Source organism: Anastrepha obliqua, chromosome 4, assembly GCF_027943255.1.
Source record: "Anastrepha obliqua isolate idAnaObli1 chromosome 4, idAnaObli1_1.0, whole genome shotgun sequence".
In the NCBI taxonomy this organism is placed as follows: Eukaryota; Metazoa; Arthropoda; class Insecta; order Diptera; family Tephritidae; genus Anastrepha; species Anastrepha obliqua.
In genome coordinates this window covers 83,560,672-83,578,344 of record NC_072895.1, presented here as the reverse complement: position 1 = coordinate 83,578,344, position 17,673 = coordinate 83,560,672, and the positions used below count along the sequence as shown (strand labels likewise).

At 35.9% G+C, this 17,673-nt stretch overlaps 3 protein-coding genes across 4 annotated transcripts; all 3 read right to left on the bottom strand.

The window, feature by feature from the left end:
• Positions 1–233: 233 nt before the first annotated feature.
• Positions 234–1,424, bottom strand: LOC129245018 (exonuclease 3'-5' domain-containing protein 2-like). The gene is made up of 2 exons (XM_054882964.1): positions 887–1,424; positions 234–828 (listed from the first exon to the last, which is right to left on the bottom strand). The coding sequence occupies exons 1-2, from the start codon at positions 1,033–1,035 to the stop codon at positions 450–452; spliced, it is 528 nt and encodes a 175-aa protein (XP_054738939.1). The 5' UTR covers positions 1,036–1,424; the 3' UTR covers positions 234–449.
• Positions 1,425–2,022: 598 nt separating this feature from the next.
• LOC129245750 (exonuclease 3'-5' domain-containing protein 2-like) lies at positions 2,023–3,001 on the bottom strand. Of its 2 annotated transcripts, XM_054884116.1 has the most exons (3): positions 2,894–3,001; positions 2,664–2,839; positions 2,023–2,605 (listed from the first exon to the last, which is right to left on the bottom strand). In XM_054884116.1, exons 2-3 carry the CDS (start codon positions 2,810–2,812, stop codon positions 2,041–2,043), a joined length of 714 nt encoding a protein of 237 aa, XP_054740091.1. In that variant the 5' UTR covers positions 2,813–2,839; positions 2,894–3,001; the 3' UTR covers positions 2,023–2,040. The 2 variants fall into 2 exon arrangements, with proteins under 2 accessions (XP_054740091.1, XP_054740090.1); XM_054884115.1 differs by having other exon boundaries at positions 2,664–2,962.
• Positions 3,002–15,840: 12,839 nt separating this feature from the next.
• Positions 15,841–17,038, bottom strand: LOC129245749 (exonuclease 3'-5' domain-containing protein 2-like). The gene is made up of 2 exons (XM_054884113.1): positions 16,721–17,038; positions 15,841–16,662 (listed from the first exon to the last, which is right to left on the bottom strand). Exons 1-2 carry the CDS (start codon positions 16,897–16,899, stop codon positions 16,107–16,109), a joined length of 735 nt encoding a protein of 244 aa, XP_054740088.1. The 5' UTR covers positions 16,900–17,038; the 3' UTR covers positions 15,841–16,106.
• Positions 17,039–17,673: the final 635 nt, after the last annotated feature.

The following is a 17,673-nucleotide window of genomic DNA, read 5'->3' as shown; positions in this document are numbered from 1 at the left end:
ATTTTATAAGTATGTTATCTTACAGTGATCTCAAAACAGAGCGTATTATAAAATATAAAAACATAGATTCTAAAAAAATATACTAACAAAATTTATTGTGTGTTTTACTTAAGATATATTTGGTTAATATAACTGTATATTTTCAACCGATTTTATATATCGCGAATAATAGCTCGTCGAAATGACGAATGGTTATGTTTAAAAGGGCAGCTTAGAAGGTTATGTGTATAGGGTTAAAATGCACTGTTACTTTATTGACGTTTTGTTTGTTTTTTACATTCTCATTGAATTTTGACAAACATACATATATACATATGAGCAACCAAATTGCAAAAACAAAATACGTACATGTAAATGTATTCTATACCACCTTCTATAAATTCGCCTTGATATATTATATATTTAAGCTTTTGCCATAGATACACATATATATATACAAAGACCGATCACTATATTAAACATACGTACATATGATGCGGATCATATCTCTGACCGTAATACTGTTTGAAAACGCTTACATCCGACACTTTTTGAGCTAGAGTTGTATATATTTGTATACCAGCGTTGGCATGACCAGCAGCATAGTCAATTTGTTCTTGTGTCAGATTATTCGCTTGCCAATTTGCAGACAAATCCAAACACTTTAGAGTACCGCCTACCACCCTCTCATACATAGCAGCCAAAGTACCAGGTTTTTTACCAGTAAGAACGGCAACAAAACGCAAATCTAATGTAGAAACAGTCGTTAGGTTAAATTCCCTTGAAAGCCGCCCAGCGTCGTCAAGTGGAGCGACGCCAACTTTAACTACATGATAATCATCGCAGTGCCTAAAAATGGAATTAATGTATGCTTTAAACTTGACTCCATTAAAATGGATGTACCCACTCTCGTAAAATGTTCACGGCGTCCTCACATTCCTTATAGTTGTTTATTACAACTGTTGTTTGCTCGTTGGAGCCGCTCCTAAACCACCAATATAGGAGGCCAGCACCAGCTCCGATCGCAACTGCTTGTAATGGCTTCGGGTTTTCCATATTTAGAAATTAGTTTCCAAATGATAACTTTAAAAAATACCGAATAAAGTTAATAAGACTTGTTATTAGAACAAAAAATTATTCGACGCACTATGCTAAAAAGCTCGTTAGCAAATGAACGCCAATTTATAACTGCATTACCACGTTGCATTCCAGTTTTTATACTGCATTTAACGTGTGATTCCCCTATTAAGAAATTGAAGTTTATATGTGTGCATGACTCAATTATTAATAATCATTTATTAGACCTCTTTTCAGAAAAAACAAAAGAAGATGTACAAGGCGCTATTAGGAAGTATGTTCGTTTAAGCCACAATAGGTCTAACTAAAAAAAATACAATATATTAATAGAAAAACTTTAAATATGTAAATATGTAAAATCTTGAAATCTGTAAATATGTAAAATCTTGAAATCTGTAAAATCTTGAAATCTGTAAATATGTAAAATCTTTAAATCTGTAAATATGTAAAGTCTTTAAATCTGTAAATATGTAAAATCTTTAAATCTGTAAATATGTAAATGAAAATTCTTAGCTTGTAAACAAGAAATGAAAAATATATATTATTAGAATAAATTTAAATATGTAAATATATAATATAAAATTTTATAATAACTAATTTGTAAACAATAAATGAATATAATAATATAAATGTAATTTCGTTTTCGTCGTGTAATTTCGAATGAGGAGTTTGAGCCATTTGTGCTGATGAGTTTCTAATGACAACAATGAGGAGTTTAGGCCATTTGTGCTGATGAGTTTGTGATGACAACAATGAGGAGTTTAGTGTGCCTTTAGAGCAGGGCAGATATATTTTCCAGTTATAAGAAATTGCTATTGGTAAAAGAGAGATAGAATATCACACCGACAAGGGGAAACTATCAGAACTTTCCCACGGCTAGAACAAAAATGTGTAGTTGGATGATGATAATATGAGTGCTAATATGATAGTCAGCTGTCTTGTAGGGTTATATTAAACAGACGTACATATGTATGTATATTAACTTCACTGCAGTGAACATGTGTTTGTTGCAATGGGTTCTAATGCATCGTGATAATACGAATTATATCTCTGATCGTAATACTGTTGGAAAACGCTTACATGCGACACTTTTTGAGCTAGAGTTGTATATATTTGTATACCAGCGATGGCATCACCAGCAGCATAGTCAATTTGTTCTTGTGTCAAATATTTCGCTCGCCAATTAGATGCAGACAATTGCCAACACTTATCTAGAGTACCGCCTACCACGCTCTTATACATAGCAGCCAAAGTACCAGGTTTTTCACGAGTAAGAACGGCAACAAAACGCAAATCTAATATAGAAATAGGCGTTAGGTTGGTATATTGCTTTGAAAGCCGCCCAGCGTCGTTAAGTGGATCGACGCCAACTTTAACTATATGAGAATCATCCAGTAACTCGCCAAGTGATGGTGGCAAAGTGCGCATTGCACACAAACGAATTAATGCACAATAGCCCTTGTGAGTGCACAACTGTAAAAGATCTACTCGATCCGATCCCCACACCCACTCGCAGTCAAAGCCTAATACTGGATTTTCTTTGCAGTGCCTAAAAGTGGAATTAATGTATGCTTTAAACTTGACTTTATTAAAATGGATATACCCACTCTCGTAAAATCTCCACGGCGGCCTCACATTCCTTATAGTTTTTTATTACAACTGTTCTTTGCCCGTTGGAGCCGCTCCTAAACCACCAATATAGGAGGCCAGCACCAGCTCCGATCGCAACTACTTCTAATGGATTCGGGTTTTCCATATTTAGAAATTAGTTTCCAAATGATAACTTTAAAAAATACCGAATAAAGTTAATAAGACTTGTTATTAGAAGAAAAATTACTCGTCTCACTATGCTAAAAAGCTCGTTAGCAAATTAACGTCAATTTATAACTGTATTACCACGTTGCATTCCAGTTTTTGTACTACATTTAACGTGTGATTCCCCTGTTCAGAAATTGAAGTATATAAGTATGCATACATACACATATACCCGTAAGTCATGAACGAAATCTATAGGCATGATAAGCATGATACAAAAAAACTTTGAAACTTTTTGACGTAAACTGTGTTTTTTATTTGTTGCATTTTGATTTTGATGGTTGGTCGGCAGACCATATTGCCAGATCAGTTAAAAATAGTGCATGTCAAAGTAAGAAAGGTCCATATTACAATATTAGAAAAAAAATATAGATGAAGTTGAATGTGTGTAACAGAAGATGACTTATACTCTACATAATTTTACATAGAGGTTATATAATATTTGAATGCATTATTCCGTTAATTTCTAGATGTTTTTAAATATATGTCATCACTTAATATCGTTTGTATTAACAAACTCTTTTAATTCGTAAAAGTGTGCCGAAATCTTAGTTAGTAAAGTTTCTTTAATGGAAATAAACTTGGGGAAGGTGGTAAATTTCGATCTGGTATTATTATAGCAGCAAACCGAGAAACTTTTCGAGCCGACTCACAACAATACAAAGCGAGAATGATGGAGAAAGAGATTGCGCTTTCCGAATTTGCCATGTCCTAAGAGTCGAACAATAACTGCATTTGGAGGCTTTATATCAATTTATGGTTTCACAATTTAACACACGGCACTTTGTTTTCATAAGTTTGATTAGTTTATATCTGATAAATCACAATCTTTCCGAATCATTCACTAAATCTTCAAAAACCTGTAATTTCTCCTACTTTTGTTTGTTTTGTTCGTTTGTTTTTTTTTCAATTATTGTATACCCTCTGGGAAATAAGAAAAATACTGCTGAACGTAGACTCAAGTCCTTCACTGTGCAGACTAGCAAATTATTTTTGCTGCGTTTGATTTGGAATATTTATGTGTGTATGTATGTTCATATATGCATAAATTTTTCAATCAGAAAAAAAAATGTTGCCAAATTGGTTAGAACTTTATAATGTTCGACCCATCCTAATGTGTATACAAAATATCGTGCATTCAAAAGATTTTCGTCTGGTCTGCAAATACTCAGCATTTGAATTTTTCTCCTCAGGTAGTACATGTTTTCTTATTTATTTGTTAACATTTTCAATTTCAAATCAAATGGAAAAGGCACTGTTTTCTGATAACCAATGCACCTTATGTAGAAAACAAATGCTGGTGTAGCACCTTGAGTCAATGCAGACATTGAGAGCGCTGTGTGAGTGTGTGAGTCACTGCTTCGTAACCAGTTTGCTCTCTTTAGCATTCGCTCATTGATATCTACTCTCGGCGTGTTGCTCGTCCAATGGGTATTCACTAAACCTAATGTGCAAGTGTTATATGCAAAAATTTACTATATTAAATATATCAAGCAATTTATTAGTTTGGGGAAAAATAAATCCAATATTTTCTGGGTAGATGATTGTAGTGATCGATATCTCCTAAAGTATCAAAAAATTCTTTTGCTGTTTATTGTTTGTTCCATTTCGTTGTTAGTGACAGGGTGTTAACAATGGAAGTTAGCAAAGAGAAAATTCGCTATGTTTTACAGGTTTTCTTTGATAAAAGCAAAAATGCAAGCCAAGTCGTAGAAATTGTGAATGATGTTTATGGTACCGATGCTGTAACAGCTACCTGCAAGTTTGTTTTCGTCGATTCCGTTCAGACATTTTTGATGTTAAAGAAAATGTTGATAAAATCACTGAAATAATCGAGATTGACCGGCATTTTAGTAGTCGTATTATCGCTTAGGAGCTAAAGATCGACCATACAACAGTTTTAAGCCATTTGCGTAAAAATTTGACGCAATCTAATAGATATATATCCCTGTCGAGAGTACTGGATGGAATATTGCCTGTAGATTCGTTCTACTTGATGTTGGTGAATACCTTTAGTGTCTGCTGAGTAATTGGAACAAGCGTTGTTACAACAAACGGCGTATGTTTGTTGATATCTGAGTAGAGGTATATGTGTGTGTACTGAAATAAACTTCAGTTGTTTTCCAGCCATGATTCATTACTTAGACGATAGTTGCCGTACGAGAATATTTATTTTAAGCTAAGAAATAGTATAAAAAATTGCTAAATATTGTGATTGTGCTTTTTATTGAAGAACTAAATTTTTTAAATGAATTTTTAAATATTATTATGTTTAAAATATACTAAATGTAAGTCCAGATTTTTTCTTTCTTTCTTTGCTATAAGATTTAAGCAGAGGGAAACAATGGATTCACTCTTTAAAATTTCAGCCCCTTTCAAATATTAAGCTTTCATTTTAAAATTAAATGACACGATAAATGACTTTTGTTAAATAATTAGGCCAATTTTTTCGCCTTATTTCGAATTTCAATTTATTTTCGAATTGTTCATTATACTTACAGTGTATCACTAAAGTAAGTATGCAACGATGATTTCACCATGGTACAAAAAAATAAAACTCAAAAGTAACACTACGAAAACAAAATACAATTTTATTTATTTTTCAAAGTCTTATATACATATTTACAACAAAAAATAATATAAAAGTAATTCTTGTTTTAGCCAGATCGGCTGAATATGAAAAAAGTGTTAAAATCACATCACAAAAATAAGTATGCATTCAATCAAAAACCGAATTCAAGAAAAAATTTTAAAATTATAATAAACTGTTAATATTTCGTTGGATAGCCTTTACTCTTTTTGACAGCTTTTAACCGCGATGACATAGAGTTTACCAGATTCTGAGTCACAGAAGTTGGAATCTTTCCCCATTCCTCCATAAGTGCTTTCTTTAGGTCATCTTTGCCATTTATTTTATGTTTCTTTATTTGTCTGTCAAGATGTTCCCACAAATGTTCAATGACATTCAAATCTGGTGTTTTAAATTGCTTTGGTGTGTTATACAGCAGCCATTCTCTCACAACTAGAGCAGTATGCTTGGGGTCATTGTCCTGTTGGAAGACAAATGATCGCTCAAGCCCCAATTTTAATGCACTTTGCTTCAAATTATCCTTCAAAATGTTGAGATAAACAGTTTTGTCCATTATCCCTTCAATCACAACCAGATTTCCTACACCAGAAGCGCCATACAACCCCACACCATTATTGAACCGCCACCATGTTTAACTGTGCCGGTCATGTTTTGAGGATCGAGCTCTGAATTTACTTTTCTCCATACTTTTTCTCGTCCGTCGGAACCAAAAATATTAAATTTACTCTCGTCAGAGAAAATAACGGTATTCCAAAAGTTTTGGTCTTTGGTTTCGTGCAGTTTTACAAATTCAAGTCTTTTCTTTCTGTTAGTACTATTTACAAACGGCTTTTTACGGATGTTCCGACCATGGAAACCAGCAGTATACAAAGCACGACGAATGGTTTGGGGGTTAGAAGTCTTGCCAGTTTCTTTTTCCATTTCAGCCTGTATTCTAGGGGCACTCGTTTTGGGGTTTTTCTGTACCTTTCGTACAATTATCCTGCGTTCCTGCTCCGTGAAAATTTTCGGGCGACCAGTTCTTAGTTGGTTCTTGGTATTACCTTCTCTTTTAAATTTTTCAATAATTTTTTGTACCGTGGCGTTGCTTTTATTAACATCTTTTACAATTTGGTGTTGGCTTTTATTATCTTTGTAAAATTTTATTATTAAATCCTTCATATCTTGTGAAAGTTCTTTGCTTCGAGGAGCCATGACCAAAATTTTAGCTTGAATTCACTTTATAACTTTAAAAATAATTCGCGCTTACACAACGAAACAAATTTGATGGGTTTTGCCGCAAATAAATCACATAAAGACTAACGAAATACACAAATTTGCGAACTGCATATATACTTTTCTTATATGATTTTTACCGTTTCCTACGTAATGACGCCAGACAAGATAACGGAACAATATGTCGGCATCGTATCTTTTATATTCTTGTTAGGGATTCTGCATAGCAATTACATACATACATTTGATAAAAATATGTCGAATTATTTTGGGAATAAATTCACATATTCGGCTGTTAATCATGGTGCATACTTACTTTAGTGATACACTGTATATCACATGTATTTTTCGAACTTTGATTATAGTTTCAATGAATTAGCGATTGATATTTGTGATAAATAAACCGATATATTAAATATTACAAAATCTAGGCACTTAAACAAATTTTTATAAGCATTTAACAGTAGGCGTCTTCGATTCGCTACTTCTTTGCTTGCTAGATTTTGGTTCTGATTCTTCTTTTTCTTCTAATTGGCGCGATAACCGCTTATGCGATTTTGGTCGAGTTTAACAAAGCGCTCCAGTCGTTCCTTTCTCGCGCCAACCGGCGCCAGTTAGACACATCAAGTGAAGCCAAGTCCTTCTCCAAGGGTTTGTATCCATTCGGACGACATGACCCAGCCAACGTAGCCGCTGAATCTTTATTCGCTGCGCTATGTCTATGTCATCGTAAAGCTCATACAGCTCATCGCTCCATCACCTGCGATACTCGCCGTTGCCAATGTGCAAAGGTCCAAAAATCTTGCGCAAAATCTGTTTCTCCACACTCCAAGCGTCGCTTTATCGGATGTTGTCATCGTCCACCCTTCTGCGCCATACGTTAGGACGGGCATGATGAGAGCCTTAGAGAGTCTTTGTTTTGTTTGCCGAGAGAGGACTTTACTACTCAATTGCCTACTTAGTCCAAAGTAGCACTTGTTGGCAAGAGAGATTCTACACCAGATTTCCAGGCTGACATTGTTATCGGTGCTAATGCTGGTTCCTAAATAAACGAAGTCTTTTACAATACTGTCAACAGTGCGGCTCGTATGATCCTCCTTTCCAACATCAGGTTAAAGAAGTCACACGACAGCGAGTCACCCTGTCTGAAACCTCGTTTGGTGCTCGAGAGGTCCTTCCCTATTCTGACGCCGCTGTTGGTGTTAAGCAAAACAAAATTTAGCAAATAATAGCAAAGTTTTTTATCAATTCAGCTGAATTTTCAAATAAAAATGTACGCGGTAACATGTGCGATTACGTTGATGGAGGAAGAAAGTCCCTCCAATGAGCATCCCTGAAATGAACTATTGTAGAATAACATAGGAGTACATGCAAAGGGTAGAAAAAATGTAGAAATCCTGAACTTTATTACCAACCTTTGAAGGTACGCCAAATTGTCAACGTTGCTGCAGCTTTGCACTACATTTGTCTTCTTTATAGTGTGGTTGATTAGGTTTCAGAAACTGTGGAATCACTTACAATAAAATATTTTATTAAGCTTTTTTTTATAACACTTCTAGGCTCTTATTTTCTATTTCTAACATTTGTTGCTTTATTTGGTTTTGGCTCCAGCTGGGAAGAGAACTGCAGTTATCCGTCTGCATGGATACGTTCGAATCGGATCCGCTATTCTCTGTTTTGACATCAGCAGGTAGTCCCACACTTACTGTACCAGTGATACTGTGTCAGGGGCGGATCCAGAGGTCATTTTTGAGAGGGGAAAATTTGTTTCAGAAACAAAGTAGCTTTGTTTATTAATGTTTATTTATTGAATTCTGAACTTTTGTTTTGAATAAACGTTCTACGTTCCGAGTTTTGCGAATCTTTCAATGACTGCTTCAGGGCTGACTTCAATGCCTTGGTGTGTGTATAGCAAAGCCAAACCAATCAGTCTTTCTTGTAGCATCGTTGACCTTAGCCACGTTTTCATGCAGCGGAGACCAGAAAAAGAGCGCTCGGAACTTGCACTCGTCACGGGAAGTGTGCAAAATAGACGGAGATAAGCATGAATAGTCGGGAATATTTCCACATCACAGTTCTCCAAAGCTTGCAATGTAGTGGTTGGAAGTTTATTTGTTGGAATTTTCCTCTTCTGCTGCCAATAACATCTCCAGTGGTTCAGCTCGCCTTTGAACTTTAAACGTTGTACGATGTCATTAGATATGAGTCTTTTGAATCTTTCCACCAAACAGCTGATAAGATTTTCCATCTCAGTCGTATCAAGCGCATATACTTTTAGAGGAAGCAGTAAACTCAATTGGAAACCGTCTGGAACTTCTCTTGAGAAACGTGATTTAAAATCTTCGCAGATGGTATCCAACAAAGGAATGTACACCGAAACCCTCTAGTAATCTTCGCAAGTGCTGACACTGTAATTCTCGCGTTTCGTCCACAAGTTCTTGGTTTCCGTTCGGGAATATCAAGTTTCTGTGCCAGTCCTTTTGCATCTGAATAAATACTTCTGAAGTTTGCATCAGCTTCTTCTCTTCGATTTTGAAAAGTTGCAAGCAGCGTATCTCTCATTGCCGATGATTTTGCATTATGGATGGATTCTTTCTGAAGCTGTACGCTGAGTGAATGAGTCAAAGACAAAATATCACACAAACAGAAAAGCCCAACGATAAATTCAAATTTACCCAAAGCTGCTATGAGAACTGTTGATTTCCCTGCTGTTTTCTTGTTTACCCACTCACTTATTTTTGTCAAAGCTTCAACAATTAACGACATTTTTGCGGCAAATTGAATAACAGCATCATGCCGTTGAACCCATCTTGTTTCGCATAGCTGTATAAGTTGTTCTCCAAGTATTTTTGCGAACGCAGTTGAACGTTTAGGAAACGATTTTTTGAAGAACTTGTCAACTTCGCGTATAGTGTTGCAAACCATTTCTATCACTCGAATTTTTGCAGACTTAGAGATAGTGCTGTTTAGTTTGTGAGAAAAACAGGGTGTTACTACCGCGTTTTCTGCTACTTTTCGAATTTCGTTGATAGCTCCACGATCTGACAGCATAACAGCACAGGCATCAGTCCCTATTGCGGCGCAAAGTTTTAAGTCAAGATTCATCTTTTTCATCTCCACCAGAACAATTTTCCCAAGAGCAACCCCCGTGAGAGATAATTCCACATCAGTTTGGCTTTCTTCTTTAGTGGTCTCAGTAGAGGGATCTTCATTTTCCACTTCAGAGTCGTCGGAGTCACTATCTTTTGCGGTGTCATTCTTTGACAGTTCACCAAAAGCACCAATGTATGTCATAGAATCTTCTCTAATGCAAGATCCGTTTGCAGTTAAATCAACATATCGTAGGATAAGGCTCACCTGCAACAATGCAAAGTACCAAATTTCTACATTATTAGATAAAGATAACAATTTACATGTTGTACATTACTGAAATTCTACAAAAAATATTTTGCTAATAAAATATGGATGTGTTATTATTATAACTGAATGTGTTCGTGAAAGAGTTTTTGGATTATAAACTCTTTCCGAAATCAAATGTTTGACAAAAATCTAAGAGAAACTCCACACTAAATGAATAAATATATGATTCAAAAGTTTTTCATTTTGATAAAAAATGTTAATTGAATGAAAAACGTTTATAAAAGAAATGAATAAAATATACTGTTTATGCAAACGCTCGAACTAATTACATATGAACGAATAATGCATTACCTGAGCTTTTCCTGAAAGATCTGGAGATTCATCAAACACAAGTGAATAGAACTTTGCCAGTGTAACTTTATTTAAAATTTTACCCTGTATTTCAGCCTTGCAGCACTCGATCAATTGATTTTGGCTCTTCTTGCAGATATAAGTAGCTCGTGAAGATGCGTTCTGAAGATGAGTCTTCAGAATTGTATCACCTGAATTAATCATCAACCTTAGTGTTGGCCGAAAATTCTCCTCATTCTTCATTGATGGTTCATCTGGATTCATGGGGCCATCATCTCTGTGACCACGGAACGAAACGTTTTGCTTGCCCAAAAAAATTGTTGCTACTGCGAAGCGAGAAAGTATCTCTCGATTTCTTTGCTTCTCTGCAGCAAAATTCTGTTCGAGGAGATGATTAATATCATACTGAGGATTATGAGAATTTTTCAGCAAGCCTTTTCGCGTTTTTATGATAAAACAGTTGCGAGTGAACTTGTAAAGCGCTGTTCTTTCCAACTAAGTTTTTGAAATTCGTTAGCGGCCGACTGACGAGTACTCCCAAAGAAACGTTCTGCTGATATCCTCCTTCATTTCCAGGCGTAAACCATGGACAATATTTACAGAAAGCCCTTTTTTTACATCGGATAGTAGGAGCCAATCTTTATACTGGTCTAAATGGTTTTGTGAGATATAATGCTTTATAGCTTTACCAGAAACAGTTTTCGTTGAAAATGGAAAAGTATAATCTTCTGCTGGTTTCCAAGGGTTTTCAAGTAAAGTTTTTCTTACGTGCTTATCAGTTCTCTTCCCTATATAATCACCCATGTCTTTCGAAACGTTGACTGGTATTTGAGAAATTGCAGGAAGCGTCGGAGTTTTTGAAGTCGAGGGTACACTGGTAGATAAAGAATCAGTCTCATCAGGTGTAATATTTTCTGTCGTAATAACGGGTCATGGGTTGTTTTCTATCGGCGTTGAATCCATTGGAACACTTGCATCATCTTTTCTCAAATAATTGGCTACCAAGAATTCAATGCGTATGAAGGCTTAGCATACTATAGGTGCTTGCAACTATAACTGCGCATTACATTCTGAAACTTTATTCCACGAGTAATTGACACCCTTTGGGACAACTATCACATTCATGTTTAACATGTTTCAAATTCTACTATATTATAAATGACTTTGATTTTTGTAGAATTATGTAGAAGTCAAAAAATAATAAAATTCTTTTCGTGCTCTGCAAACTGAAAAATTTCTTCCTTTCTGACTAATAACAAAATTTAGCTTACTAATTAATAATAGATAAGAACTAGAAAATGCATTTCAATAAATTTTGAAAAACCAAACGAAATAATCAGTTTTGTAAATTAATGCTTTCGAAATCACAGTATTAAACAGGTTTTTATCCTTAAAAAAAAAAACAATCGGATGCGATCGAAATCAAGGCTAAGCATTCCTCCCAACCAGGCCTCAATTGCTGCCTGGTTTTCCGAGCTGCGCTTTACAGCCTTTGTTGTCGCTTTGTTTTTTTTTTTTTTTTAATTTACATTCTCATTGAAATCTTGACAGACTACTCTTTGTCAAGAATGAGTTTTGACATTGAAAATAAATTCAATTTTTTGACTTCATTAGCAAAAAATAGCACTCTTTATTTATTTTTGACTTCTTTTTTATATTGATTCATATTTATTCAGAGTATTTAAAAACTTCAAATTCTTTGGAAAAACAACAAATAAAGCAACAAAACAAATAATACACCATTTCAACACTATGAATAAACTGTTTTTAAAAACTTCTGTTAATTTTTTTGTTTAATACATTATAGGCCTCTTCTTTTCGCTATTTCCACGCTCGGTATCTCTATGCTAGATTAACTTGACGAAAAATTGCATGCGAAAGCAACAACAAAGTCATCGAGTAAAATTCGCCGCTAGCGAGTACGGCTATAGCTCATTAGACTCCTCCCGTGTTGCCGACATATTTCATTTGTACCAGTTACTTTATCTATTCGCCACTTGCTAACTCTTGGCGAAAAGAAGAGGCCTAATGTGAATGCATAATTTTTTGATTTCTCTAGATTTCGCTTTTTCATGGAATGGACCCATTTGTTTATGTCGTTTGCGTTCGGTATATTTTGCCATTCCTCCATTATTGCAGTTTTTAATACTGCTGCATTCTTGGATGTCTTCTAGCGACTCTGCCAACAAGTTTTCAATCACATTTATGTCTCGTTGTAAGAAACCGCAATTGTAGAGAAGTCACATCTGCATATTAATCTCAATTTTTTTGTTTTCTGGGCTGTTGGCGTAGACCTTCTCTTTCACGAGACCCTAAAGAAAAAAATCACAGGGTGTTAAATCACAAGATCTCGATGGCCAATTGTGATCACCTCTTCGAGAGGCCCGAAAACTTTTTCCGTAAAATATCAATGGTTTCGTTGCTTGTGTGGCACGTAGCGCCGTCTTGTTGACAATAAACGTTGTCCAGATCAATACCATCCAATTCCGGCCATAAAAAATCGTTACTCATAACTCGATAGCGCAATCCAATTCAAAATACTACTTCTTATATACTAAAGAGAAACATTCTAGGAAAGTATGAAAATAAATGTGTAATAAATAAATACAATAAACAGTAAGCGACTTAAACATTAGGACGCTTAACAATAAGCCTTATTGTACATACTAGCCATATACTGCAGCCTACGGCTTATGTCATATGGTGACATCCGTATACACGCGCATGCGCGTGATATTACAGATGCAGACGCGTAGACCCGTAGAAAACGACGCGGATTTCTGTACTCTACGTGTTCATCAAAATTATTATTAAATAATATTTAAATATATATTCCGTGAAAGTGAAGTTGAAATTTGCAAATTAATTTCCAGTTAGAACAGGTATGGTATGGGGGTGAAGTGTACGTTGCTTCTTGGGGCAATGCACACAGAGGCGTATGGCAGTTGTGCCAGTAGCCTAAAGACCGACCATTGTGGTATTGTAGAATGCCACTCCTGCATGAGGTGCCCCTGCTTTTAACTAAAAATGGCGGATCTAGAGAGGCAAAACTCGAAAAACCTGTAATCCCAGGTGTAATTCGAACCGTGCCTATAGGATGAATGGCACTATGTAAGTGTGTCTTATAACGGTGACCTCCAAATATCGGGCGCCCTCTGGTTGTAATTAGCCTTACCGCGACACCGGGGCACTGTCGGGGCTCGACCTTCCCTTCCCCTTTACTCGTGGGACCACATGGCAGAGTCAAACATTAATTTATTAAAAAGGGCAGGAGTGCCTAATACATATAACCCAGGTCGATAACGACTTTTCGGTAAACAGTGCCGAACTACCAACAACATCGCAGGCAGCTAAGTGCAACCAATGCCCTCCAACTGCCAGCGAAATCAAGGATATGGAAGTTGACGACATGGCCCTGAGGCCAGATGGCAAAGCTTCTGCAATATCACTAGAGGAAGAGGAGAAACTACTAGCTTCTCTCACTCGTGACTCAGGAAGAAAGGATGAAAACATGGCAGGGTACGGTTGTGTAGTGCCGCCTGAAAGCGTCTAAAGTATTTCCTGAGAAAGGGTCGCAGCATTGACGAGGCAAGAGAGCTGGCTCAAAAACCAGCTGATCTAAAGAAAGGCAGACGAGACTACCGAAACGGAAGGACCAAAGGAAGCAGTACCTAATCCAGAAGTCAAGGTAGACTTAACAAAAATGTATTACAAAGACGCAGCGTGTAGCACCAAGTTGGGAATAATACCTCCTGACTATCCAACTACAATATGGTCGACGGCAAACTAACGGCCATACAACATGCTATCCAGGAGGCTATAAGGAAAAAGCAGACTGGTGCTGCAAAGCCCAAATTTAATATCTGCACCTTTCGCCCAGGATACATAATTATCTCATGCGGCTGCGATGATACTGCTAATTGGCTAAAGGAAGCAGTTCCTAAGCTGAAGCCGTGGAAAAATGCACAGCGGAAGATTGTACAGGAGACAGATATACCGTGCCCACAAATCTTCGTTGATCATATTTAGAAATTAGTTTCCAAATGATAACTTTAAAAAATACCGAAAATAGTTAATAAGATTTGTTATTAGAAGAAAAACTATTCGTCGCACTATGCTAAAAAGCTCGTTAGCAAATGAACGCCAATTTATAACTGTATTACCACGTTGCATTCCACTTTTTATACTGCATTTAACGTGTGATTCCCCTATTAAGAAATTTAAGTATATATTAATAATAATTGAACCATGATATGTGTGCATACATACATACATATACTCGTAAGTCATGAATGAAATCTATAGGTATGATTAGCATGATACAAAAAAACTTTGAAACCTTTTGACGTAAACTGTATTTTGCAAAAATTAAATTTGACAAAAAAAATTTTGGCACAAAAAATTTTAATTCAAATTAAAAATATTTTATTTTAAAACCGTGTAAAAAAGACCGCGTAAAAACAGGATTAGGTGTATAGGATTTAAATTTTTCTCCATACTTTTTCACGACCATCGGACCCACTAATATTACATTTGAATTCATCAGAAAATATGACGTTGTTCTAAATCGCTTGGTCACACCATTCATGATCTTTGTGAATGCAACGCCCTTTAGCCGATTGTCACTACTCACGAAAGGTTTCTTTCATTTACAGCATATGACGGCGTGTGCCATTACTTAAATACATACATGAAAAAATTGTGATTTGTTAAAATTTGTGACTACGTATTAAAACTTATTAACTTTAACTTTTTCCAAAGACAAAACTCGTGTATACTTACTTAAGTGACTAACTGTATATGTGCATATAAATATGTACGAGTTCTTCAATCCGAAACAATTTTTTACTGTAAATTGGTTAGAACATATTATAGAAAGATGAGCGAGAAATAACTATTCTGGCGATAACTGTATTACATTTCGACACTCACAATGCCATCGGTACAGTCGGTTACCCCTTGACAACTAAGAAGATGCTGAGATTATTCCACCTTATCCTCAAGACAAATGGCGCAGAAAGGTATCGAAGCAATGCCGAAGGCATACCTCGCGTACAATACCCAGTAAAAGAGCCTACAAAACTCGGACGCTGAGGCTTTGTTAAGTTTGGAAGCTCCCTCGAGCGCCTCTGATTCAAATGTAGTCAGATGAATATCGGCACCTTACACATTTGTGTACTTGCCCAGCGTTCGACGCAAAGCTTACCTCTCTAGTAGTAGACCACAGACAGTCAAGAAGATACCAATTCTCGAACTTCGGAAACAGCCAGGCGAGCCCGTCTAGTTAGCTTATCGGCAAGGCGTCTTCCTGTAATTTCCATGTCACCAGGTTCCCGGATATGCCTAATAAACAAAAATAAAAGCGAACGAAATACAGACTAAACATTACTCCCCCCCTCCCAACTAGTTTTAAGCGCAGACCACTAATTGGTGGCTGATTTTCCGAGTCGCGATTTGAAATTTCATACCTTAAAATGCACTGTTACTTTATTGTCGTTTTGTTTGTTTTTTACATTCTCATTGAATTTTGACATACATATATACATATGAGCAACCAAATTGCAAAAACAAAATACGTACATGTAAATGTATTCTATACCACCTTCTATAAATTCGCCTTGATATATTAGATATTTAAGCTTTTGCCATAGATACGCGTATATATATACATACAAAGACCGATCACTATATTAAACATACGTACATATGTATATTAACTTCACTGCGGTGAACATTTGTTTGTTGCAATTGGTTTTAATGTATCGTGATGATGCGGATCATATCTCTGATCGTAATACTGTTCGAAAACGCTTGCATCCGACACTTTTTGAACTAGAGTTGTATAAATTTCCATACCAGCTTTGGCATCACCAGCAGCATAGTCAATTTGTTCTTGTGTCAGATTATTCGCTTGCCAATTTGCAGACAAATCCAAACACTTTAGAGTACCGCCTACCACCCTCTCATACATAGCAGCCAAAGTACCAGGTTTTTCACCAGTAAGAACGGCAACAAAACGCAAATCTAATGTAGAAACAGTCGTTAGGTTAAATTCCCTTGAAAGCCGGCCAGCGTCGTTAAGTGGAGCGACGCCAACTTTAACAACATGAAAATCGATCAGTAAGTCGCGAAGTGATCGTGGCAAAGTGTCCATTGCACACAAACGAATTAATGCACAATAGCCCTTGTGAGTGCACAACTGCAAAAGATCTACTCCCTTCGATCCCCACATCCACTCGCAGTCAAAGCCTAATACTGGATTTTCTTCGCAGTGCCTAAAAATGGAATTAATGTATGCTTTAAGCTTGACTTAATTAAAATGGATATACCCACTTTCGTAAAATCTTCACGGCGTCCTCACATTGCTTATAGTTGTTTATTACAACTGTTTGTTGTTGTAGCAGTAACTTTGGAGTAACTCTTTGCTCGTTGGAGCCGCTCCTAAACCACCAATATAGGAGGCCAGCACCAGCTCCGATCGCAGCTGCTTCTAATGGATTCGGGTTTGGCATATTTAGAAATTAGTTTCCAAATGATAGATTTAAAAAATACCGAAAATACTTAATAAGATTTGTTATTAGAAGAAAAATTACTCGTCGCACTATGCTAAAAAGCTCGTTAGCAAATTAACGTCAATTTATAACTGCATTACCACGTTGCATTCCAGTTTTTATACTGCATTTAACGTGTGATTCCCCTATTAAGAAATTGAAGTATGTATATAAGTATGTGTGCACACATATAAGTCATGAACGAAATCTATAGGTATGATTAGCACGATACAAAAAAACTTTGAAACCTTTTGACGTAAACTGTGCTTTTTATTTGTTTGTTGCATTTTGATTTTGATGGTTGGTCAGCAGACCATATTGCCAGATCAGTTAAAAATAGTACATGTCAAAGTAAGAAAGGTCCATATTACAATATTAGAAGAAAAATATAGATGAAGTTGTATGTGTGTAACAGAAGATGACATAATTTTACATAGGGGTTATATAATATTTGAATGCATTTTTCGGTTAATTTCTAGATTTTATTGTTTAAATAAGTAATGTAAAATATTAAAGGAAATAGAGTTCACAATTTGTGTAGCTCTGTGAAGATAGGCTGTAATTGTAATTATTGTCTTAAATATTATCATTTAATATCGTTTGTCTGAGCAAACTCTATTAATTCGAAAAAGGGTTCTGAATTCTGAGTTAGTAAGGTTTCTTTAATGGAATTAAACTTGGAGAAGATTTTCGATCTGATATATTCAGCGGCCACCGTAGCCGAATGGGTTGGTA